At 43.4% G+C, this 23,991-nt stretch overlaps 1 protein-coding gene across 2 annotated transcripts in view; it reads left to right on the top strand.

Annotated features, from left to right (window-relative positions):
* Positions 1-23,991, top strand: part of LOC139416117 (focadhesin) — a 66,718-nt gene that overhangs the window by 39,002 nt on the left and 3,725 nt on the right. For both annotated transcript variants that reach the window (XM_071164417.1, XM_071164418.1), the window contains exons 17-40: positions 81-131; positions 219-302; positions 757-904; positions 1,763-1,951; positions 2,303-2,424; positions 7,431-7,523; positions 7,694-7,782; positions 10,963-11,004; positions 11,383-11,491; positions 12,142-12,258; positions 12,468-12,706; positions 12,893-12,982; positions 16,142-16,292; positions 16,543-16,662; positions 16,756-16,878; positions 17,033-17,110; positions 17,817-17,888; positions 18,018-18,120; positions 21,641-21,850; positions 22,032-22,147; positions 22,391-22,651; positions 22,809-22,898; positions 23,043-23,220; positions 23,521-23,618. In XM_071164417.1, coding sequence (XP_071020518.1) covers positions 81-131; positions 219-302; positions 757-904; positions 1,763-1,951; positions 2,303-2,424; positions 7,431-7,523; positions 7,694-7,782; positions 10,963-11,004; positions 11,383-11,491; positions 12,142-12,258; positions 12,468-12,706; positions 12,893-12,982; positions 16,142-16,292; positions 16,543-16,662; positions 16,756-16,878; positions 17,033-17,110; positions 17,817-17,888; positions 18,018-18,120; positions 21,641-21,850; positions 22,032-22,147; positions 22,391-22,651; positions 22,809-22,898; positions 23,043-23,220; positions 23,521-23,618 — 2,973 coding nt within the window. The remainder of the gene's footprint in view (positions 1-80; positions 132-218; positions 303-756; positions 905-1,762; positions 1,952-2,302; positions 2,425-7,430; positions 7,524-7,693; positions 7,783-10,962; positions 11,005-11,382; positions 11,492-12,141; positions 12,259-12,467; positions 12,707-12,892; positions 12,983-16,141; positions 16,293-16,542; positions 16,663-16,755; positions 16,879-17,032; positions 17,111-17,816; positions 17,889-18,017; positions 18,121-21,640; positions 21,851-22,031; positions 22,148-22,390; positions 22,652-22,808; positions 22,899-23,042; positions 23,221-23,520; positions 23,619-23,991) is intronic.

The raw sequence follows: 23,991 nt of genomic DNA, 5'->3' as shown, positions 1-23,991 counted from the left end.
TTTTTGTTGTTTTTGTGCAGCATTTCATTTTGATGTGATTTCAGGCCTTTTCGCCCTTAACTATGTTTGTTTTCCTTCAGAAACTCAAAGAGCAGGTTGTCAGCTTTCTCTGGGGCTACGCTCTCAACAAGGTTGGTGGAGAAATCAGCCTGCTTCCCAGACTAGCTTTTCCCAGATCTCTGTGCATGTTTTTGTTTTGATGGGTTTGTGTGTTCCAGGAACCTGAGGTGGCCAGTTGTGGATACAAGGCTCTGTCAGAGTTCTCAGAGGCAGCGCACACGCTCCTTCACCTCCCCGAGCAGGTGAGAGTACCACTGGATAGACAACGCTCTCCCAATGTTCCTACAACCACCTAGCAACGTTATGTAGTAGTAATTCATCGCTGGAGCGGCAGGTAGCCTAGCGGTAAGAGAGGCAGGCCAGCAACGGGAGGGTTGCCTGTTTGAATCCTAGATGACATTGTCTGCCGTTGTGCCCTTGAGCAAGACACTTAACCCGCCACAGCAACCGCTCCCCGGGCACCCAGTGTGGTAGCCCCCCGCACCTCTCCAAAAACCTGTATATGTATCGGCGGGGTTGGGTTGAAAGCGGAAGTCAAAATTTGGATGGACCTTTGTGTGCAATCGATAAAAAGTTATCTTAATCTGATTTTAATCCATTATACTCATAATTAATCAAATTCTTGTTTATCATTGTTGTGTAATGCAATCAGTCAGCCAATCATGTCTTTGGTATGCTGGTTTGTCTTCCTGGTAGGCCAGGCCAGTCGCAAAACTTCCTGAAAGTGTGGAGGAGGAACAGGTAAAGGAGAAAGAGGAGGAGGAGGAGGAGGAGGAAGATTTGTCCATTCCAGGTCCATCCTATGTGAAGCTCCTAGGTCTCACATCCCTCTCAGTCCTGCCAGGTAGAAGCTGCTCATATCTAATATACCCCACATCTCTAACTACCTTGGTTCTTTCCTTTTCTGTCCTTTTTATAACTACTGTACTGTTAGACACATATACTCACAACACACACATGTGCTCGCTCTCTCTCACTACAACTCTTTAGATTCACAGCAGTACTGAGCACCGTGCCAACTTTTGAGGATGGGACTAAATGTTTTTGGATGTTGATTTAATAGTGTATTCGATTTAATGCAGCGTTTAAATTGTTTTGTGTGAAACTATTCAGCAATACCTCCCGAGGACTGTCTCTACATGCTGAAACGCAGCACCACAGAGCAGTTGACTCGAATAAATCAGAAATTCTGCCCCAATCCCTCGACAGCCTCTTTCGACCAAACTCTACCCCTCTCCAGTTTCCAGCTCCAATGTAATTTAATGAAGCGTGTCAATTATATTAAACGATGAGGAATTCTGAAAAGTAAACCGACACTCAATGTCCTTTTGTCGACGTGCTTTGTTCCCAGACGCCCCGGGCCACTCTTTTCCTTCTCTGCCTCGTAAAAATAAACTGTGTGTTTATACCATAGTCTCCCATTGTGTGTGAAACTGTGAATACTCTTCTCTGCTCTTACACGGGTTGGGGACATCCATCATGGCATCCATTATATACAGTATGTTTGCCCAAATTCAAATAGTATTTGTTTTTATTTCAAATAGTGTTTCATTTAGCCTTCCTGAGTGCCGGATGGGTGCGGTTTGCACTTTTGAGACTTCTATTTTGTTCCATTGCAGACTTCAACAACAGAATTCAAATATGCCACTATCGCCTCTTTTCCAATTTCTTTCTCTTTCTCTCCCCACCCCCCTCTGTTCAGCATTTGAGCTCTTCCTGACCTCACTGGTGAGGCAGGAGATGAGTCAGATGCCCCGTGGGGTGTACCACTCTGCCCTGAAAAGGGGGAGCCTCCGGTCAGACCAGGGGAAAACGGTGGCAGGGATCCCAGGCTTCATGCTGAAAACCTATGAGAAGAGCAAACAGCCTGGTCTCAAACCTGGCCTGGCAGGTAGGTACCAACACACACCATCAATAAGAAAAATTCAATAACATGGAGTCTGGTCCTTAAAAAAATCTTTAAAATTACTTTATTTAAGGCCTTAATAAGTCTGCTAAATTGTTGACAGGGGGTATTGAAATATAAGGATAAATTAATAAAATCACGAATTGGCTAGTCAGTTAAAGGTATGCAAAATGAATAATTCTTGACTGCATGAGTTACTATGCATTTAGTCTACTGTTCATGAAAATAAAGGTTACATTTCTCAAATGAATATTTATAATTTATTTGACTAGGACCAGGTTAGCTAGGTTTTCTGCAAATGTAAGTTTTATGTGATATAATGTTTGTGTTTTACAGCTGGCCTCCTTCTCTCCTTTGACTTGCCCGTCCAGACCGACCGAGATGGACGACCAATCAACCGCTTCCTCCTCAGCAGGGGGCGGAGCTACCAGCAGATGTTAGCCACTCTCATTCACGAGGTGACCTCCCCTATCTCTCTCTGGCTGAATCCCAAATCACCCCGTTCCCCTCGGCCCTCCATTTGTGCATTCACGTGCACCTCTGCCATTTGGTTGGTTGACTTTGGGGCGGCAGGGTAGCCTAGTGGTTAGAGCGTTGGACTAGTAACCGGAAGGTTGCAAGTTCAAACCCCCGAGCTGACATGGTAAAAATCTGTCGTTCTGCCCCTGAACAGGCAGTTAAACCCACTGTTCCTAGGCCGTCATTGAAAATAAGAATTTGTTCTTAACTGACTTGCCTGGTTAAATAAAGGTAAAATAAAATAAATTTAAAAAAATTGCACAAGTGTCCCAAAGCTGAGGGAGTGAAATTTATTGAGGGTGTAGGGGTTAATTAGACCCTCAGATAGCAACTTCGGACGAGCCAGCAAAGCTGCCGGCTTCAGACCGAAGTGCTATCCCGACACACACTGCGATATGTTTGGAGATTGTGCAATTTCATAGAAAAGAATGGAGAAGCGTGCCTAATTATGTTCCACATGCATGTATTTCTGATTTTGAGACTTAAATACCTCCCAAATTAAATGTTTAACTTACTGAGGTTGATATCTTGTTAAACAACAGGGGGTTTGTTCATTTGAATTGCTAGTTTTATTATTTAAAAGTGGAACATGAATTGCATCATTCAGGTCACGAGTGTGTTCCGAAGTTGATGTTGCTTATTGATTCCATCGCCACTCTGGAAGTAACCCTCAAAGTTTCATCAGCAACACGTGACAACGGAGGGCCCTCCGAGTGAGTTGGTAGGGGCAAGGGTGTGTCTCGTCTCTCTCTCTCTCTCTCTCTCTCTCTCTCTCTCTCTCTCTCTCTCTCTCTGTCTCTGTCTCTGTCTCTCTCTCTCTGTAGATGCCTTTCTATTTCTCCCCTATCCCATCATATTTCTGGTGGCTTTATCTTTCTTTGGTTCATGTTCTCTCTATCTACTCACATTCTCTTCTTTTTCTGTTGTCCTTACCTTTTCTGTTTCTCATTGTCTTCTCTCGCTCTTTCTTTCTCTCCGTCCGTCATCACCACTGGCTGGTTGACTTGAGAAAAGTAACCTGAACATTTACACATTTATACTTTCTTTTTTTTTATCTTGTGGCCACTGTGTCTCATCCAACAGCCATGTTTCAAACTGACAGCTGGTTTTACGTAGGGCTGTTACGGTGACCGTATTACCGCCACACCGGCGGTCATGAGTCATGACAGCAGTCAAATTCCACGTGACCGCTTAGTCACAGTAATTAGTCTTCTCCAAGCTCTGCTGCTGCTGCTGGTCATTAGTAGCCTACCAAACTTGCTAAATGCCTGGTACTCAGCACTCTATTGTCCCTCTAATCACTCTGACATCAATGCAGATGTCAATGAAAATCTAATCAAACACTTCATGAGAGCCCATGTGCTCATGTTGCGCAACATTTCTATAGGCTATGCAATTGCACGAGAAAACAGAGTGATGGCTTCTGTTAAAAAGAGCAGGAATCTATCAGCTTTCCATAGGCTAGGCCTACTATATTTATCTCTCAACTTTCTTATTTTAAGCACATTGTTTCTCTTTACAAGAGGAGTATATCCTACCTGGCAGGCATGAAAATGAACCGCGTGAAAAGCGTCCTCCATTCGCTATTGAAGTGCATAAATGACGTATGTTTTTCCGCTGCCCCTGTTTCGAGACAGGTGCATGATTATGCTCCATTCTCAATCAATGCAAATTTCACACATGTATTATTTAGTACATGTAAAGACAAGATTAAATCAGTAATGGTGTGATGGGTGACAATTTTAGCCCATCACTTGTGAATGATATATTATCACAGCTTAAGGCAAACAGCGCATTATTTTGGGGGCAGACTTTTTCAAATCATAGTCGGACACCTCATGTAGCCTGGCCTATATGTTTCGATACGGTTTGTATCGCAAACCACAGTGGCCAAATAACTTCTTAAAATGAAGCACATTAATCTGCTTTACAACGGGTGTAAAGCCTAACTGGCATTACATATGCAGCGGGGGAGTTTCAAGTTTGGGAAGTTCATTATCACCTTAAAAATGCACCTTTATAATAAAACCATTTCATGCATAATCACATTTGTGGTCACTTTTGAGAATGGTGTTTTCCTGCTAATGGAACATTTGCACTTATAGCTTAGTGTGTGCATTGCTGCGCTTATAATGTGAAGAAATAGCCTAATAGTTTATCAACATTTTAAGCTAAATGTTCTCATCTGTTGCGCCAAGCTCATTGCTTAAAACATGTTTTTTGATGCTAGTGATTGTATTAATCTGGGATCCATCGCATCCTACATCTGTCTCAGACTATGTTTGGAATATTTATTTCTCACACAGAATAGAATAGGTCAACTTTTGTACTATGGGGGATAGTAGATTGACATAGGCTAGTGCTTTTGCTGTCTGTTAGACCTACTCATCTTGTTGGCTGACGGAAAGTAAATGTGGACAGTTCTTCCAACATCTTCAATATGTGCCTCGGAATTGGAAAAGTATGTGCGCAATTTGCATCCCCAATGTGTCTGTCTTCAGCCTGTGAGAAAGACCCGATCACATGACTGAGCACCATGTGAGTAAGAGGTGCTTCGGCACATAGCCGGGAGAAGGGAATTAGAAATCCGGGAAATTCGAGGCGTTATCAAGGTGCTTCGGCACATAGCCGGGAGAAGGGAATTGGAATTCGGGGAAATTCGAGGCGTTATCAAGTGCTTGTCAAATTGTGAATGAGAGACTGATGAAGTGTGTACAGCCTGTGCAAATCATCATTAGAGTTGCATCATGCAGCCTTAGAATGTATTAAAAATCTAAACGTATGGTCCAACATTTGTGTCACAACTAAAGTTGCATAAATAACTATAAATGAAGAAAGTAGGAGCACCTGTTTCTTTGTTAACTGCTCAACACAGAATAAACGCATGGAGAAAATGTCCTTTCTGTTTTATTCAGCTAAGTTCGATTGCATTCTTCACAATATAAAGTAATGCCACAGAATTCTAAGCAAATCTTGTCTGCTAAATTAACTAGTGTAACCCACTGCCATATGGCGTAGCCATATCAGGGCCCAACATAAGGACAACTCAGAGTATGCTTTTCTGTTCTTCTGAAATAGACTACATTTTCTTCATATCATGTTTCTTTAGATCTGTCTAAAATAAATAATGGATTTATTGTGTTGGTGTAGACTATATTACATGGATTTATTAGACGTTTTAAAATGTAGATGCCAGGACATGCTAAATGTGTTTATGTTAATTAACGGTCAATTACCATGAGACCAGCAGTTGTTTGCTTGACAATCACCGGCTGACAGCCCTAGTTGTACGCTCCAGTGACAGTTTAAGGCATCCTCATCATACTACTCAAACGGTTTATTTTAGCAGTCCACTCATCAACCTTCCCTCTCAAGTGTTTTGTTTATGAGTTGCTAGATATGTTTGTGTACACTCAGGCTTACTCCCACTAGACAGGAAAAATGCTTTCTATGAATACTCCACACCAAGGTGTGTGACGATCTTTGGAAACATGTACAGTTCTTTTTATATAAACGTGTTTAAAGATGGATGACCTACGTCACCATTTTCTGTTTATTTGTACAGATACATTACCGTCCAAAAGTTTAGGGTCACTTAGAAATGTCCTTGTATTTGAAAGACATTTTTTTTTTTGTCCATTACAATAACGTTAAATTGGTCAGAAATACATGGTAGACATTGTTAATGTTGTAAATGACTATTGAAATAACATCAAATTGATCAGAAATACAGTGTAGACATTGTTAATGTTGTAAATGACTATCGTAGCTGGAAACGGCTGATCTTTTTTAATGGAATATCTACATAGGCGTACAGATGCCCATTATCAGCAACCATCACTCCTGTGTTCCAATGGCACGTTGTGTTAGCTAATCCAAGTTTATCATTTTAGAAGGCTAATTGATAATTAAAAAACGTAAGCAATTATGTTAGCACAGCTGAAAACTGTTGTACTGATTAAATAAGCAATAACACTGGCCTTCTTTAGACCTGTTGATTACCTGGAGCATCAGCATTTGTGGGTTCGATTACAGGCTCAAAATGACCAGAAATAAAGGCCTTTCTTTTGAAACTAGTCAGTCTATTCTTGTTCTGAGACTGAGTTCTGAGACTATTTCATGCGAGAAATTGCCAAGAAACTGAAAATGCCTAGAAGGCCAGCATCCCAGAGTCGCATCTTCATTGTTGAGGTTGAGACTGGTGTTTTGCGGGTACTATTTAATGAAGCTGCCAGTTGATGACTTGTGAGGCATCTGTTTTTCTAACTAGACACTCTAATGTACTTGTCCTCTTGCTCAGTTGTCCACCAGGGCCTCCCACTCCTCTTTCTATTCTGGTTAGAGACAGTTTGCGCTGTTCCGTGAAGGGAGTAGTGCACAGCGTTGTATAAGATCTTCAGTTTCTTGGCAATTTCTCGCATGGAATAGCCTTCATTTCTCAGAACAAGAATAGACTGAAGAGTTTCAGCAGAAAGGTCTTTGTTTCTGGCCATTTTGAGCCTGTAATCGAACCCAAAAATGCTTATGTTCCAGATACTCAACTAGTGTAAAGAAGGACAGTTTTATTGCTTCTTTAATCAGAACAACAGATTTCAGCTGTGCTAACATAATTGCAAAAGGGTTTTCTAATGATCAATTAGCCTTTTTAAAATGATAAACTTGGATGATCTAAACCAACGTGCCATTGGAACACAGGAGTGATGGTTGCTGATAATGGGCCTCTGTACACCTATGTAGATATTCCATAAAAAATCAGCCATTTCCAGCTACAATAGTCATTTACAACATTAACAATGTCTACACTGTGTTTCCGATCGATTTGATGTTATTTTAATTGGCTTCTCTTTCAAGAACAAGGACATTTCTAAGTACCCCAAACTTTTGAACGGTAGTGTGCACGTAAGAATGTGCATAAATACTCAGTGTTTCTCTTCTCTGTGGTCAGGTGAACATTCAGCCATCAGAGTGGCATCGGGCCCTCCTCCTACCCCAGGCCTGGCGAGGGTTCATGAGCCGAGCGTACCATGCCGTCCTACAGGTGTGTGCGTGCCGTATGAATACAGCATGTCTTTCTGTTTATCTCCATTGAGTTTCCTGGTCAATTTATGGTCATGGTTGCCGTATGAATGCGGTTGATTTGCGACCATGGTTGCTGTACCGGTATGGTGTATGTGGTTGCTGTGTGGTCATGGTTGCTGTGGTCATTAGGGCCGTCGGGCAGAGCTGGAGATGCAGCAGAAGCAAGGCAAGGAGAGTCCAGAGGAGCTGCAGTACAAACAGCACTGTGCCTGGCTCTGGTGAGAACACACACCCACACACACACACACACACCTGTCTTTAAACATGCTGTTCTATTCCACCATAATCCAGCTCATTTTATAACAAAGCACATTCCATTGGTCCCTGTAGCCGACAGTATGACATTTTTTAAGACTATGGAACAACAGGACATAGTTGACCTTTGCTTCCTCTGTGGCATCCACCATAAAGCCCTGTCATTTTGACTCCTTTCCCTATAATCAAAAACATCTCAGCTCTTAACACAGATTACTCTGCCCTTTGCCATTGGGTAAAAGACGCAGAATTAGGCAACATTCCTGAATAAATCTAGTTAGTTTCTGTCACTGACTTACACTGGAATTACATTACAAGATTGACAATAGTGTTAATAGTTTTTGTATAGCTTCGCATGAATCTAACTATCTAATTTGGATGCCAGTCTTGTAATGTAATTCCAGTGTATCTCAGTGACAGAAACTACTAATTAGATGTATTAACTTCCTAAAACAGCTCTCTTCTCAAATGAGGGGATCATTTGAAGGCTAATCTGCCAGGAATATGGGCTACATATCAATAGTCTAAAATAGTTTCCTCTCCTCGTCACAATATTCTGGTATCTAATTATTAAAATAAATATATATATATATGCACTTTAGCATACACTATCCAAAGGGACTAATAGTGATACACAAATACATATTTCGTATGGTTTGCCCCAGTGGGAATCGAAACCCACAATCCTGACTTTTCAAGCGCCGTGCTCTACCAACAGCGCCAAATAGGACCACTTTTCTACTATTAATGGCTGACAGTGATGTGAGGGAAATGTGCACAGCAGATTCTTCCAAAAGGTTAACTGAAGATTCCAGGCATACTGGCATACTAAGGTGGATTAAAACAACTGGTCCATCCATCACCTCAACAGAGATCACTATACCAGTCCTTCATGAGGTAGTCACCTGGAATGCATTAAGGTGTGCCTTCTTAAATGTTCATTTGTAGAATTTCTTTCCTTCTTAATGCATTTGAGCCAATCACTTGTGTTGTGACAAGGTAGGGCTGGTACACAGAAGATGGCCCTATTTGGTAAAAGACCAAGTCCATATTATGCCAAGAACAGCTCAAATAAGCAAAGAGAAATGACAGTCCATCAATACTTTAAGACATGAAGGTCAATCAATCTGGTACATTTCAACAGCTTTGAAAGTTAATTCAAGCACAGTCACAAAAAACATCATGAAACTGGGTCTCATGAGGACCGCCACAGGAATGGAAGACCCAGAGTTACCTATGCTGCAGAGGATAAGTTCATTCGAGTTACCAGCCTCAGAAATTGCAGGCCAAATACAGTTGAAGTCAGAGGTTTACATACACTTAGGTTGGAGTCATTTAAAAAATTGTTTTTCAGCCACTCCACAAATTTCTTGTTAACATACTATAGTTTTGCCAAGTGGGTTAGGACATCAACTTTGTGCATGACACAAGTCATTTTTCCAACAATTGTTTACAGACAGATTATTTCACTTATAATTCACTGTATCACAATTCCAGTGGGTCAGAAGTTTACATACACTAAGTTGACTGTGCCTTTGACTGTGGAAAATTCCAGAAAATTATGTCATGGCTTTAGAAGCTTCTGATAGGCTAATTGACATCATTTGAGTCAGTTGGAGGTGTACCTGTGGATGAATTTCAAGGCCTACATTCAAACTCAGTGCCTCTTTGCTTGACATCATGGGAAAATCAAAAGAAATCAGCCAAGACCTCTGAGAAAAAAAATTGTAGACCTCCACAAGTCTGGTTCATCGTTGGGAGCAATTTCCAAACGCCTGAAGGTACCACGTTCATCTGTACAAACAATTGTACGCAAGTATAAACACCATTGGACCACGCAGCTGTCATACCGCTCAGGAAAGAGACACATTCTGTCTCCTAGAGATGAATGTACTTTGTTGCGAAAAGTGCAAATCAATCTCAGAACAACAACAAAGGACCTTGTGAAGACGCTGGAGGAAACAGGTCCAAAAGTATCTATATCCACAGTAAAACGAGTCCTATATCGACCTAACCTGAAAGGCTGCTCAGCCAGGAAGAAGCCACTGCTCCAAAACCGCCCTAGAAAAGCCAGACTACGGTTTTCAACTGCGCATGGGGACAAAGATCGTGCTTTTTGGAGAAATGTCCTTTGGTCTGATGAAACAAAAATAGAACTGTTTGGCCATAATGACCATTGTTATGTTTGGAGGGAAAAGGGGGAGGCTTGCAAGCCGAAGAACACCATCCCAACTGTGAAGCACGGGGTGGCAGCATCATGTTGTGGGGTGCTTTGCTGCAGGAGGGACTGGTGCACTTCACAAAATAGATGGCTTCACGAGGAAGGAAAATTATGTGGATTTATTGAAGCAACATCTCAAGACATCAGTCAGGAAGTTAAAGCTTGGTTGCAAATGGGTCTTCCAAATGGACAATGACCCCAAGCATACTTCCAAAGTTGTGGCGAAATGGCTTAAGGACAACAAAGTCAAGGTATTGGAGGGGCCATCACAAAGCCCTGACCTCAATCCCATAGAAAATTTGTGGGCAGAACTGAAAAGGCGTGTGCGAGCAAGGAGGCCTACAAACCTGACTCAGTTACACCAGCTCTGTCAGGAGGAATGGGCCATAATTCACCCAAATTATTGTGGGAAGCTTGTGGAGGCTACCTGAAACGTGTGACCCAAGTTAAACCATTTTAAAGGCAATGTTACCAAATACTAATTGAGTGTATTCTGACTTCTGACCCACTGGGAATGTGCTGAAAGAAATAAAAGCTGAAATAAATCATTCTCTCTACTATTATTCTGACATTTCATTCTTAAAATAAAGTGGTGATCCTAACTGACCTAAAACATGGAATTTTTACTTGGATTAAATGTCAGGAATTGTGAAAAACTGAAAAAATTTGAGTAAGGTGTATGTAAACTTCTGACTTCAACTGTAACTGCACGCACACCAGCGGGAACATCGGTGTCAATGCATGCTCTCAATGGGACAGACATCCCCCATGTGAGTGATGTGCTACGCTCAGATGAAAAGAGACTGTGTGCGTGCGTAATCGTAAATCAAGACATGAGAAGATGAAACGTTCATCCCCCGTCCAGCGATAGACTCTAAATCATCCTCCCTGTCTTCCTCTCCCCTTCTCTCCCTCTACACAGGGTCAGGGACCAGCTGACTGATGTTGTCAAATCTGCAGCAAAGTAAGTCTGTTTGTCTCCTCTGCATTGACATTGAATTTCCCACCGTGTCAAGTGTATGCATTAACAATGTAACTTGTCGCAATTATATTGCATTTATAATTATGGTAAAGGATTTTTACCGATTGTTTGTCTGTTGATAGCTTTGGTCTCAACAAAACAGTGGGACTGTTCTAGACTAGGTCAGTGCCATCATTCAAACCCTTGAAGCAGGTGCGTTTGTACTGGACTGGAACAAAATCCTGTACGCACTTAAAGCCCCCCAACACCGGGATCGAGGAGCAGTGGCCTGTAGCCACACTGTTTGGTTGACGATGGCGGTGAGTCTTGCTACTGTTGTCATGGTAACCCTGTGTTACACCTGTGTCTCCGTGGCGATAGGGACAGTCCGGTGGTGCAGGGGAACTCCATCTTGGCTCTGAGCGGTCTGGCTTCGGTGCTGGCCAAATACGAGAGCAACATGCCCGCTGATACGGAGGGAGGACTTGGGGTAAGAGCAGACTCCACACGTTATGGGAGCATTGTATTTTATAGCACTGGTACTTACCTGGTATTAACTAGGAAATGATGTAGTGTCAAGGGATACTAGTACCCTGGTGCCTAGTAGTGTTTGTTATAATGAATCTGACGAGAAAACAACAAATAATGCATGCTAAGGTTGTTACTGTGTAATTACCATTTTACCATGTTATTTCTTATTATAAACTGAGTGGTTCAAGCCCTGAATGCTGATTGGCTGACAGCCGTGCTATATCAGCTACGGGTATGACAAAACATTTATTTTTACTGCTCTAATTACGTTTGTAACCAGTTTATAATAGCAATAAGGCACATCATATACCACAGCAAAGGGCTGTATATCCAGACACTTTGCGTTGCGTTATCCCTAAGATCAGCCCTTAGCTGTGGGTATATTGGCCATATTACCACACCCCCTCGTGCCTCATTGCTTAAGTAAATAGCTGGTCATTTCTGTACCATAAAATAAGAAAGGAGTGTCTCTGAAAGTATCCCATTGTTTTACCAGATAAATGTCCTAATAAATATGAACTGAAGAAGGACCACAGTCATCTAAAGCTTTTACCATTTGGGTGGTGCTGTAACTCTCCCCTGCCATGTCTGTTGTGGTATATGCTGTAGGTGGGCCCTGAGATCCTGTCCACATCCACCTGGCTGGCCATGGTCCTGGACACTCTCCTCAGCATCGTCAGCAGCAGCTACAAGCCCAGAGGACAAGTCTTCCCCTGGTTCCTACACGTCAGTACACCAACCAAGCACAACAACTAGAATTATCACTGAATTATGCTGGCATTTAAATCATGCTATATTGATGTTACATCATAAAAAGAAATGGAAACCTGTACACTGTTGTTGAATGTTTCTACAATACCATTCAACAGTATGGGTAGGCTTATATTTTTTTATTGTTTAATTAGTATTTTCTTCAACTTACTGATCCTACTTAGCGGTCCTACTCGGGAGAGAACACGGCCAGTGCCATCGCCCGCTCCTGTGCCGCCCTGGCCCTGTCCCTGGTGGTGCCCGTGCTGGTTGCCTGGCACAAGGACAGCGTGCCACAGGTCCTAGCCACCCTGAGGGCGGGGCTTCCCGGCTCGCCCACCGCAGACGACTCCCAGGCCGTCCAGTTCCACTCTGGCCTGGCCCTGGGCATGCTGCTGTCCTGCCTGCACCAGGAGAGGCTCAGGTAGGAGGCTTGCCATGGGGGTAGAGATGGGGTGGTGTGTGTGTGAGAATTGACTCTTGAGGTGTGTGTGCGTGTTTATTTGTTTGTTTGTTTGTTTGTATTGTGACATTGGATGTCATCGGGTGTTATTGTGTTTCTGTGTTTTTCCAAAGCATTCCCTCTGTTCCTTCTATCTCTCTGGTTCAGTGATGTGTCAGGTCAGAAGATCACAGAGCTGTTGATGAGTTCTCTAGACACTCTGGAAGCCTGCTGCTTTGACAGCAACCTGGAGTACAAGTGAGTGTGTCTGAATTGCACCTAAAAAAGTGTTCAATAAATATAAGATATGAGAATGGCTGGATTGACACTGCCCTACCATCTTATACAGTGTATTCAGACCCCTTGACTTTTTCCATGTTTAGTTAACGTTACAGCCTTATTCTAAAATTGATTAAATTCATCAAAATAAAAACAATCAATCTACAAACAATTCCCCAAAATAAGAATGTGAAAACACGTTTTTAGAAATGTTGGCTAATTATTAAAAAAAATTTTTTTAAACATACCTTATAAGTATTCAGACCCTGCTATGAGATTTTAAATTGAGCTTAGGTGCTTCCTGTTTCCATTGATAATCCTTGATGTTTCTATAACTTGATTGGAGTCCACCTGTGGTGTATTCTATTGATTGGACATGAGTTGGAAAGGCACACAGCTGTCAATATAAGGTCCCACAGTTGACAGTGCATGTTAGAGCAAAAACCAATCCATGAGGTCGAAGGAAATGTACATAGACCTCCGAGCCAGAATTGTGTCGAGGCACAGATCTTGGGAAGGGGACCAAAACATTTCTGCAGCATTGAAGGTCCTCAAGAACACAGCGGCCTGAATCATTCTTAAATGGAAGAAGTTTGGAACCACCAAGACTCTTCTTAAAACTGTCCGCCCGGCCAAACAGAGCAATCGGGAGAGGGGACAAGGGCCTTGGTCAGGGGGATGACCAAGTACCTATGGTCACTCTGACAGAGCTTCACTTCCTCTGTGGAGATGGGAGAACCTTCCAGAAGGACAACCATCTCTGCAGCACTCCACCAATCAGGCTTTTATGGTGGGTGGCCAGACAGAAGCCACTCCTCAATAAAAAGCACATGACAGCCCACTTTGAGTTTTCCAAAAGGCACCTAAAGGACTCTGACCATAAGAAACAAGATTCTCTGGTCTGATGAAACCAAGATTGGCCTGAATGCCAAGCGTCATTTCTGGGGGAAACCTGCCACCATCCCTACGGTGAAGCATGGTGGTGGCAGCATCATGCTGTAGGGATGTCTTTCGTCGTCAGAGACTGGGAGACTAGTCAGGATCAAGGGAAAGATGAACGGAGCAAATTACAGAGAGATCCTTGATGAAAACCTGCTCCAGAGCTCTCAGGACCTCAGACTGGGGCAAAGGTTAACCTTCCAACAGGACAACGACCCTAAGCACACAACCAACACAACACAGGAGTGCCTTTGGGACAAATCTAAATGTCCATGAGTGGCCCTGCCAGAGCCCGGACTTGAACCCGGTCGAGGATTTCTGGAGAGACCATAAAATAACTGTGCAGCGACGCTGCCCATCCAACCTGACAGACCTTGAAAGGATCTGCAGAGATGAATGGGAGAAACTCCCCAAATACAGGTGTGCCAAGCTTGTAGCATCATACCTAAAAAGACTCGAGCCTGTAATCGCTGCCAATGATTCTGAATATTTACTGTACCAGTCAAAAGTTTAGACACACCTACTCATTCCAGGGTTTTTCTTTTTACTATTTTCTACATTGTAGAATAATAGTGAAGACAACAACTATGAAATAATACACATGGAATCATGTAGTAACCAAAAAAGTGTTGAACAAATCAAAATATATTTGAGATTCTTCAAATAGCCACCCTTTGCCTTGATGACAGCTTTGCACACGCTTGGCATTCTCTCAACCAGCTTCATGAGGTAGTCACTTGGAATGCGTTTCAATTAACAGGTGTGCCTTGTTAAAAGTTAATTTGTGGAATTTATTTCCTTCAATGCGTCTTTCCTCAAGCCGATCAGTTATGTTTTGACAAGGTAGGGGTGGTTTACAGAAGATAGCCCTATTTAGTAAAATACCAAGTCCATATTATTACAAGAACCGCTCAAATAAGCAAAGAGAAACGACAGTCCATCATTACTTTATGACATTAAAGTCAGTCAATCCAGAAAATGTCAAGAACATTGAAAGTTTCTTCAAGTGCAGTCTCAAAAGCCATCAAGTGCTATGATGAAACTGGCTCTCATGAGGACCTCCACAGGAATGGAAGACCCTGAGTTACCTCTGCTGTAAAGCATAAGTTCATTAGAGTTACCAGCCTCAGAAATTGCAGCCCAAATAAATGCTTCAGAGTTCAAGTAACAGACACATCTCAACATCAACTGCTCAGAGGAGACTGCGTGAATCAGGCGTTCATGATTGAATTGCTGCAAAGAAACCATGACTAAAGGACACCAATAATAAGAAGAGACTTGCTTGGGCCAAGAAACACAAGCATTTTTCATTTTGCTCTGATGAGTCCAAATTTGAGATATTTGGTGAGACGCAGAAGACGGATGATCTCGGTGAACGGATGATCTCCACATGTGTGGGTCCCACCGTGAAGCATGGAGGAAGAGTTGTGGGGGTGCTTTGCTGGTGACACTGTCTTGATATATTTAGAATTAATGGCACACTTTAACCAGCATGGCTACCACAGCATTCTGCAGCGATACACCATCCCATCTGGTTTGTGCTTAGTGGGACTATCGTTTGTTTTTCAACAGGACAATGACCCAAAACACACCTCCAGGCACACCTCCAGACTTTTTGACCAAGAAGGAAAGTGATGGAGTGCTACGTCAGATGACCTGGCCTCCACAATCACCCGACCTCAACCCAATTGAGATGGTTTGGGATGAGTTGGACTGCAGAGTGAAGGAAAAGCAGCCAACAAGTACTCAGTATATGTGGGAACTCCTTCAAGACTGTTGGAAAAGCATTCCAGTTGAAACTGGTTGAGAGAATGCCAAGAGTGTGTAAAGCTGTCATCAAGGCAAAGGGTGGCTTCTTTAACACTTTTTTGGTTACTACATGATTCCGTATGTGTTATTTCATAGTTTTAATGTCTTCAATATTATTCTACAATGTATTAAATATTAGAAATAAAGGAAAACCCTTGAATGAGTGGGTGTGTCCAAAGTTTTGACTGGTACTGTATGTAAATGTGATATTTAAGTTTTTTAATTGTAATACATTTGCAAAAATTTAAGAAAATGTTAAGTCAAGGGGTCTGGGGGTCAGCGAACGCGCTGTATGTGCGCATGCGTGCGTATGAGGTGGCAAGCTTTCAGTTTGTGCAACAATGTACTCCCCTACTATTGTCCGTTTTCCACTACCTCTTCTTTCTCCAGTGCGGGCTGTGTGCTGGGACTAGGCCTGGTGCTCGGGGCCCTTAGTGGCAGTGGACAGACAGAACACCGGGCCCGTGTGGGCCTCACCCTGGACAAGCTGCTGGAGGCCCTACAGGGGGACAGCAGCAGTCAGGGTCGCATGCTGCAGGAGGTATGGCCCAAATCTTCATATTAGTTTATATCTCGTTCACTGCTATTTTACTCTGTAGGGTCAGATTTGACACCTGAAACAGGATTCATAACGATGTCTTCCCTTAAATAAATCATTTATAAGGTTATTAACAGATAATATGTATAGTGTGCTCGCTCACCTTTTATGAATCATTATTTTTTTTTTTTTAAATGTCCATATGCTATCTCCTTCCCTCATTCCTTTCCTCCCTCCCTCCCTCCCTCCCAAGGTGTTGGCCTACTCTGTAGCAGGTGTGGGGGTGGCAGCCTTCAGTGGAGGGGTAGTTGATGCCCTTAAATCAGAGGAGATCATGAGCACTCTCCGTAGCATGACAGAGGAGAGCCAGCAGGTGAGATGGTACATTTTCATGAGTGTGCGAGGTTTGTGTGTGTGTGTGCAATGTTGTTAATCTACAACTATACGTCTTTCCTGTGTTGTCCAGACTCCAGGTTTCTCATTGGCTCTTGGCGTGGTTGTTCATGGTCTGTCATCCTGCGGCCACGGCAAGGCAGAGGACATCCAACCCCGCCTTCTGGATGCCTGGATCAAGATCCTACTGGCTGAGGTACTGGAGCGACAACCAGGGCAGAGCAAACGTTTACCTATGTTCCAAACAAGCTATTTAAACAATGGGCCTGGCATCGCAAGTGATTCATGCCAATGAACAGTGTGAGTCCGGCTGTAATTAATTGAGTGGGCTCTCCTCCCCTGTGTTGCAGGGCTGTCCCACCATGCAGAGGCTGGCTGCTGTCAACGGCCTGGTGGCTCTGGTGGGATCAGAGACTGGCATCCTTCAGGTGAGTCTTCCTACATGCAGTGCTGTACTGTACAAATACAAAAGGTAATCCTCCCAAATGAACAGTTCAAAAACTTCCCCCTAGAAAGAGCCAAACACCTATTTATGGCTTTACATGTGCAATGGTAGAGTGTGTTCTAAGTGAATATAAGCAAAGAGTATGGATATACTAACAAGATGTCTCCCCGGCCCTAACAATGGGAGTCGTCGTCGACAAAGCAGCACGGCAGGCTGTCTAGCTCCCACCTATCCTTTCTTTGGATTGGCGGATACATCTCATTATTGTAATCCTTTTTTGAATATTCAATGAAAGTTGTTGAAGTCAACTGCCTGAATTCAATGGAGAGAGATGCTGTGCTACTAACCTCATGTCATGAATATGCATGGCCATCTCGAAACAACTCCGATATAAAGTATTTTTTCTCAAAGTTGCCTGGATGTCACGTGTCCAACTTATATCAGTACACTCGTAACAACTTAAGCATTACAAAACTTCTATAGATCAATTAAACCTCACTTAGCAAATAAGCCATATTTTTGGGGGGACCAAATTCGACACACTCTCATTGACCTCCATACAAAAACTCCTTGCTTGGTGAAACAACGTCACCTGCTGGTGGGAGACTGATTTTATGCCCAAGTGGTTCTCTCTCTTTCTCTTCCTCTCTGTAAAAAGTGACAATGTGTGTCTGTTCTCTCCCTTCTAGCTGAAGAATGAATCTGAGCAGTCCTCCCAGCAGCAGTCCAGAATGAACGAGGTCATACGGGCCATCACACAGGTAAGAACGTTGATTGATTGAGGACGTTTACTGTCCTTCAAGAGGATGTTGTTTTAACAGCTCACAAGGGACATGCATAAAGCAAGAAACAAGCAACAAACTAACACTGCTCCTGTCTTTCACCTGTAGATCATCACATTCTCAGGGGCCATCGGGCTGCAGTCTAACAGTGCCTGTCTGGTGGGGCACCTCCACCTGGCCCACATGTCCACCAGCCACAGCCGCACAGCAGGTAAGGACCACACAACAACATGCCTCAGACCTAACATACCTAGAGATTTGTGGCTTCATAGAGATCCTATAATTCAGTGGTTCTATACCAGTGGTCACCAACCTTTTCTGAGTCAAGATCACTTTCTGAGTCAAAATGCATGCCGAGATCTACCGCTCTGATTTTTTTTCATTAACATGACTTAAAAAATGTAAGCCTATGCAATATTAACCAATTAAAAACAGTACTGTAGAAATTAGGTTTGTGCAGTAAGCTATCGGCCCAATTCATTATCATCACATACTGGCTTTGCTTCAATTGACCTGCCTATGCATTGCTGCTCGGGACATTAAAACTATACAAACAAAATTTGAGGTAGGCTATATGATCACACCGGTAATAGAGCCATTGGTGTAGTACTTGTGAGGCACAGCTGAGTGAGCATATATTTAAATAATTATACTTTTATTTTACTGGGCTGGTGCCTGCATCTGATGGTCAGTCTCAGCGGAGGGAGCGAGCAGCAGACTGAGGGTCCGTCTCTCAACATCCCTCCGCTTTCCCTTTCCTCCACTGACACTGACCAAAAAAGGGACACTGTCTTCCAGCTGATGGCGAAACTCGAGTCACACCGCATTATTTCTGCCTCATGTACAAATTCATGTTGTTACACCTATAAACAGAGAAAGTGAAATATTCCTTGATATTAAAAAAGACCCAAGTCGCTAATAATAACAACAACGCAAGCCTATACAGTCGTGGCCAAAAGTTGAGAATGACACGAATATACATTTTCACAAAGTCTGCTGCCTCAGTTTGTATGATGGCAATTTGCATATACTCCAGAATGTTTTGAAGAGTGATCAGATGAATTGCAATGTCCCTCTTTGCCATGCAAATCAACTGAATCCCCCCCCAAAAACATTTCCACTGCATTTCAGCCCTGCCACAAAAGGACCAGCTGACATCATGTCAGTGATTCTCTCATTAACACAGGTGTGAGTGTTGACGAGGACAAGGCTGGGGATCACTCTGTCATGCTGATTGAGTTCGAATAACAGACTGGAAGCTTCAAAAGGAGGGTGATGCTTGGAATCAATGTTCTTCCTCTGTCAATCATGGTTACCTGCAAGGAAACACATGCCGTCATCATTGCTTTGCACAAAAAGGGCTTAACAGGCAAGGATATTGCTGCCAGTAAGATTGCACCTAAATCAACCATTTATCGGATCATCAAGAACTTCAAGGAGAGCGGTTCAATTGTTGTGAAGAAGGCTTCAGGGCGCCCAAGAAAGTCCAGCAAGCGCCAGGACCGTCTCCTAAAGTTGATTCAGCTGCGGGATCGGGGCACCACCAGTACAGAGCTTGCTCAGGAATGGCAACAGGCAGGTGTGAGGCGAAGACTTTTGGAGGATGGCCTGGTGTCAAGAAGGGCAGCGAAGAAGCCACTACTCTCCAGGAAAAACATCAGGGACAGGCTGATATTCTGCAAAAGGTACAGAGATTGGACTGCTGAGGACTGGGGTAAAGTCATTTTCTCTGATGAATCCCCTTTCCGATTGTTTGAGGCATCCAGAAAAAAGCTTGTCCGGAGAAGACAAGGTGAGCACTACCATCAGTCCTGTGTCATGCCAACAGTAACGCATCCTGAGACCATTCATGTGTGGAGTTGCTTCTCAGCCAAGGGAATGGGCTCACTCACAATTTTGCCTTAGAACACATCCATGAATAAAGAATGGTACCAACACATCCTCCGAGAGCAACTTTTCCCAACCATCCGGGAACAGTTTGGATAACTAAGTGGCTCGGGGACAAAACATTGATATTTTGGGTCCATGGCCAGGAAACTCCCCAGACCTTAATCCCATTGAGAACTTGTGGTCAATCCTCAAGAGGCGGGTGGACAAACAAAAACCCACAAATTCTGACAAACTCCAAGCATTTATTATGCAAGAATGGGCTGCCAGCAGTTAGGATGTGGCCCAGAAGTTAATTGACAGTATGCCAGGGCGGATTGCAGAGGTCTTGAAAAAGAAGGGTCAACACAGTAAATATTGACTCTTTGCATCAACTTCATGTAATTGTCAATAAAAGCCTTTGACACTTATGAAATGCTTGTAATTATACTTCAGTATTCCGTAGTAATATCTAAAGACACTGAAGCAGCAAACTTTGTGGAAATTAATATTTGTATCATTCTCAAAACTTTTGGCCACGACTGTAGATACACTTTCCTTCTCATTCATTACTGCTGCACTGCTTGTTGTAGCGCTGAGTGATAATAGGAAGAACAGGAATTTTATGGATTATAGAAGTGTTGAATACAAAGTGTTGACAGTACTGAGTAAGAACACTAATAAAAAAACAGCAGCTCTTTGCTGTATTTGTTGACCGTCTCTCTCTAGTAATGCTTTTAAACGTTTTGAAATCTCACAGTATCAATTTTGGCGTAGCTTTCTTTTATGTCTGCTTCATTATTGCAGACTCGGTCATCTGAGCAATCTGATTGACCAGCGGGAACATAGTGCACTTGATTTTCTCTCCAGGCCCACCGGGAAGGCAGAGTTTGTACCTTTAGACATATGAAAGGGCAACAGTTTGCCTACCCGAATAGAGAAAAGGACTCATTCTCCTGTTATGTGTCACTGTGTTTACCGCAATGAGCATGGAGAAAAGAAAGAAAGAACCAGAGAATTAGCTGAGGAGGTCAAGACACAAGATTGTAGCCAAGCGTTGACAATCTCAAGGCTACAAGTCCATCTCCAGAGACCTCGATGTTCCTGTTTCCACCGTACGTAATGTTATCATGAAGGTTAGGGCCCATGCCACTGTAGCCAGCCTCACTGGACGTGGCCGCAAGAGAACTTGATGGAAGACTGCAGCGAAGGATTGTTTGAATGGTGGAGAATGCACCTCGATCAACTGCCACACAGACTCAAGCGGACCATCAGACACAAAGGTATGACAGTTTCAACTCACACCATCCGTCGCCAACTCAATGTAAGGGGGTTATATGGTAAGACACCCAGGAGGAACCCACTGCTGCGAGAGAGACATGAGAAAGCCAGACTGCAATTTGCCAAAACACACCTGAACATGCCAAGATCCTTCTGGGAGAATGTCCTCTGGACAGATGAGACCAAATTAGAGTTTTTTTTGGCTCTGTTTACAGAAAACAAAATGGAAGTTTTCAACGAAAAGTACACTTTTTTGCCCCACTGTATTAAGTTCTGAATGAAAAACAAATGTTCTGTAATATTAACAATTAAATAAATTGTGGAGACCAAACGCTTTGATCAATTTCAACTTATTTTTAGTGAAAATTGTGAGTTACTTGAAAAAAGTGCAAGGGTGCCAATATTTTTGGCCACGACTGTATGTACTTCTATGCATGACTCAGTATTTTCTTTCAAATACTTTAGGTAGACTTAGCTTGCCCCGTGTAACACAACTAATGGAGTCGTGCTAAACGTGTAAATCCTGCCCCTTCCAATGCATTGGAAAAAGCTTAGTCAAGCACCTCTCTCTCTCTCTCTCTCAGTGCCCCAGGACTTCAGTTACCTCCCAGAGAAGAGTGTTATCAGATCTGTTGTGGACTTCCTCACCGAGGCAGGAAAGAAAGGTCCAGAGTTTGCCCACCCTAGCTTGGTGAAGACAGCCCTGTCCTCCCTGGCCACAGTGGGAGGGAGTTACCAGTACCCCCCTGTCAACTGGAGCGCCATCCTGTCCCCTCTCATGAGGCTCAACTTTGGTACTGTGATACCCTCCCCACCTATCTGTTCCACATAGTCATACACTTCACAAACACGCAGATAAATGATATGGCCTCCTTGTAAAAGAGATGTTCATCTCAGTAGGAAAGGATAAATACGTACACACAGTGAAAGCCTAGCAATCATGGATTAGCAAAATACATGTTATTTTCCCAACAGGTGAGGTGGTCCAACACCAATGTATAGAGCTGGCATCCAACCAAGCCCAGTCTTCCCAGAGTGCATCTCTATTCCTGGGGGTGTGGCTGAGCCCACCCCTGGTCCACAGTCTTAGTGTGAGTCCTCCATAACCCCGTTTGTAATCCTCTATGAATATGCCATTCAGGGATTTTCAATTCTGAATGTCAGTGGATGGTCAAAGTACTATGGGGTTCATTTTCTCCCAGGAAGTTTATTGGTCAATTATTGTTTGGCCAGACATTACAGCTTGTAATAACCCCCCCCCCCCCCCCTCTGGGAACGAAGTGAAAAGTGCGAGCCCTCCATTCATTCTTCCTCCACGGTTCTCTTCCCCCTAGATGTGGACGCGAGGTCACCTGTACGACAATCTCTCTGTATGGATGAAGCACGTGTCGGAGGACAAGCTTCAGGTTTACGTGGAGACCCTGGGTCTGCAGCAGTTCCAGCAGGACGTCCGGCCCCAGCGCCTGGCCATCTGTTTGTCCCTCCTCCGGGGCCTGGCACAGGCCATGGCCCTCCCCAACCCGCCCAACACCGTCTGGGCCGTCCTGTGTACTACTATAGAGAAGATCTTCAACGTACTCCCCAACCACATACAGGCAGGGAAATCTTAGTTTTTTTAGACAAGTACACCTGTCACTTATTCTTCTTAGTTAATCACACGACAAGAAATGGCTGTGTGTGCAAGACTAGTGATCACTAAGCATTATTGAATATCGACCATGCACTGAGATGTATGTCCATGGTTTATTGTAGGACCAAGAGGTGCACCTGTACGTGGGAGTCTCCAAATGTCTGTCCGAGTTGGCTGACACAGAGATCGACCGCATCGCCCAAGTCACAGAGGTACTGATTGTCGCCTCACCCCATGCGTCATTAAAATCAACCTTCCCCAAAACCAATGTTGTCTTCCTGCTGCGTTTCTATTTTGTCCGATATCAATCACATCCCTTCTTTGAGTGATGTGTTGCTCTCTTGCCTCCTCTACAGGAACAGATGGAGAAGACCAGCTTCATCCTGGCTCACCTCACCTCTCAAGGCCGAGTGCCACTCCTGGGCCTCAACGATGTCATCGCGGCCGTGCTTCGGGGTTGGTCCAGCCACAAGGTGGGCTGGCTCCTCCTGCAGACTTTCTACCAATGCCGTCTGGCCGCCAGCCCCAACACAGGTCAGCCCAGCAACCAATCAGCTTTCAGGGCTGGCGGATTTCAACGTTGTGCTTGAACTGATCTGACCTTTTAGACCTATAGAAGTGCCAAGGGGAGTCAGGGGTATTTGCAAAGTGTTTGTAATATACTGCATTGATCGTTTATTGGTAAATGAAGTACTCCTAAAGTGTTTTCGTTCTAGCTGCAAAAGCACACATGACTTGAAATACTTTGCGAATCCATTCTCTTTATTAGTTGGATTGCGTGTGCTTGTGCAGGTTTAGAAGGAAACCCTGATTTATAACAAGTACACTTTCTAGGTGTGTCCAAACGAATGGAGTGGCTTTTGGAGCTGATGGGACTCATAAGAAATGTTGCTTACGGAGTGACCTCTGTCAAGTGTGGAGACACCAGGCAGGTCAGTAAAGTATTTTAACACTATTCTCAGAAACACATACACAGGTGCTGTGTTATTTCTCTCTCTCTGTGTGTGTGTGTGTGTGTGTGTGTGTGTGTGTGTGCCTGTGCGTGTGTGTGTTTGCGAATTGATACATGGGACAGCTGGTATGTTTAGAGTTCACGTGCAGGTGTGATATTGGTACAGTGAGCTCAAAGTATTGGGACAGTAACTTTCTCACTCATCATTATTCACGGTTCATTTAGGATTATCCACAATTCATTCAGGATTATCCGTAATCATGGTTGCATTCACATTAATGTAGAAGTGTTTAGAAATATATTCTATTTTGATTTACAATAAAAGTAACTCCAAAAAGACACACTATTTACCA

The sequence above is a fragment of the Oncorhynchus clarkii genome, chromosome 9, assembly GCF_045791955.1.
Source record: "Oncorhynchus clarkii lewisi isolate Uvic-CL-2024 chromosome 9, UVic_Ocla_1.0, whole genome shotgun sequence".
Taxonomy (NCBI): Eukaryota; Metazoa; Chordata; class Actinopteri; order Salmoniformes; family Salmonidae; genus Oncorhynchus; species Oncorhynchus clarkii.
This window is presented reverse-complemented; position numbering and strand designations above follow the sequence as displayed.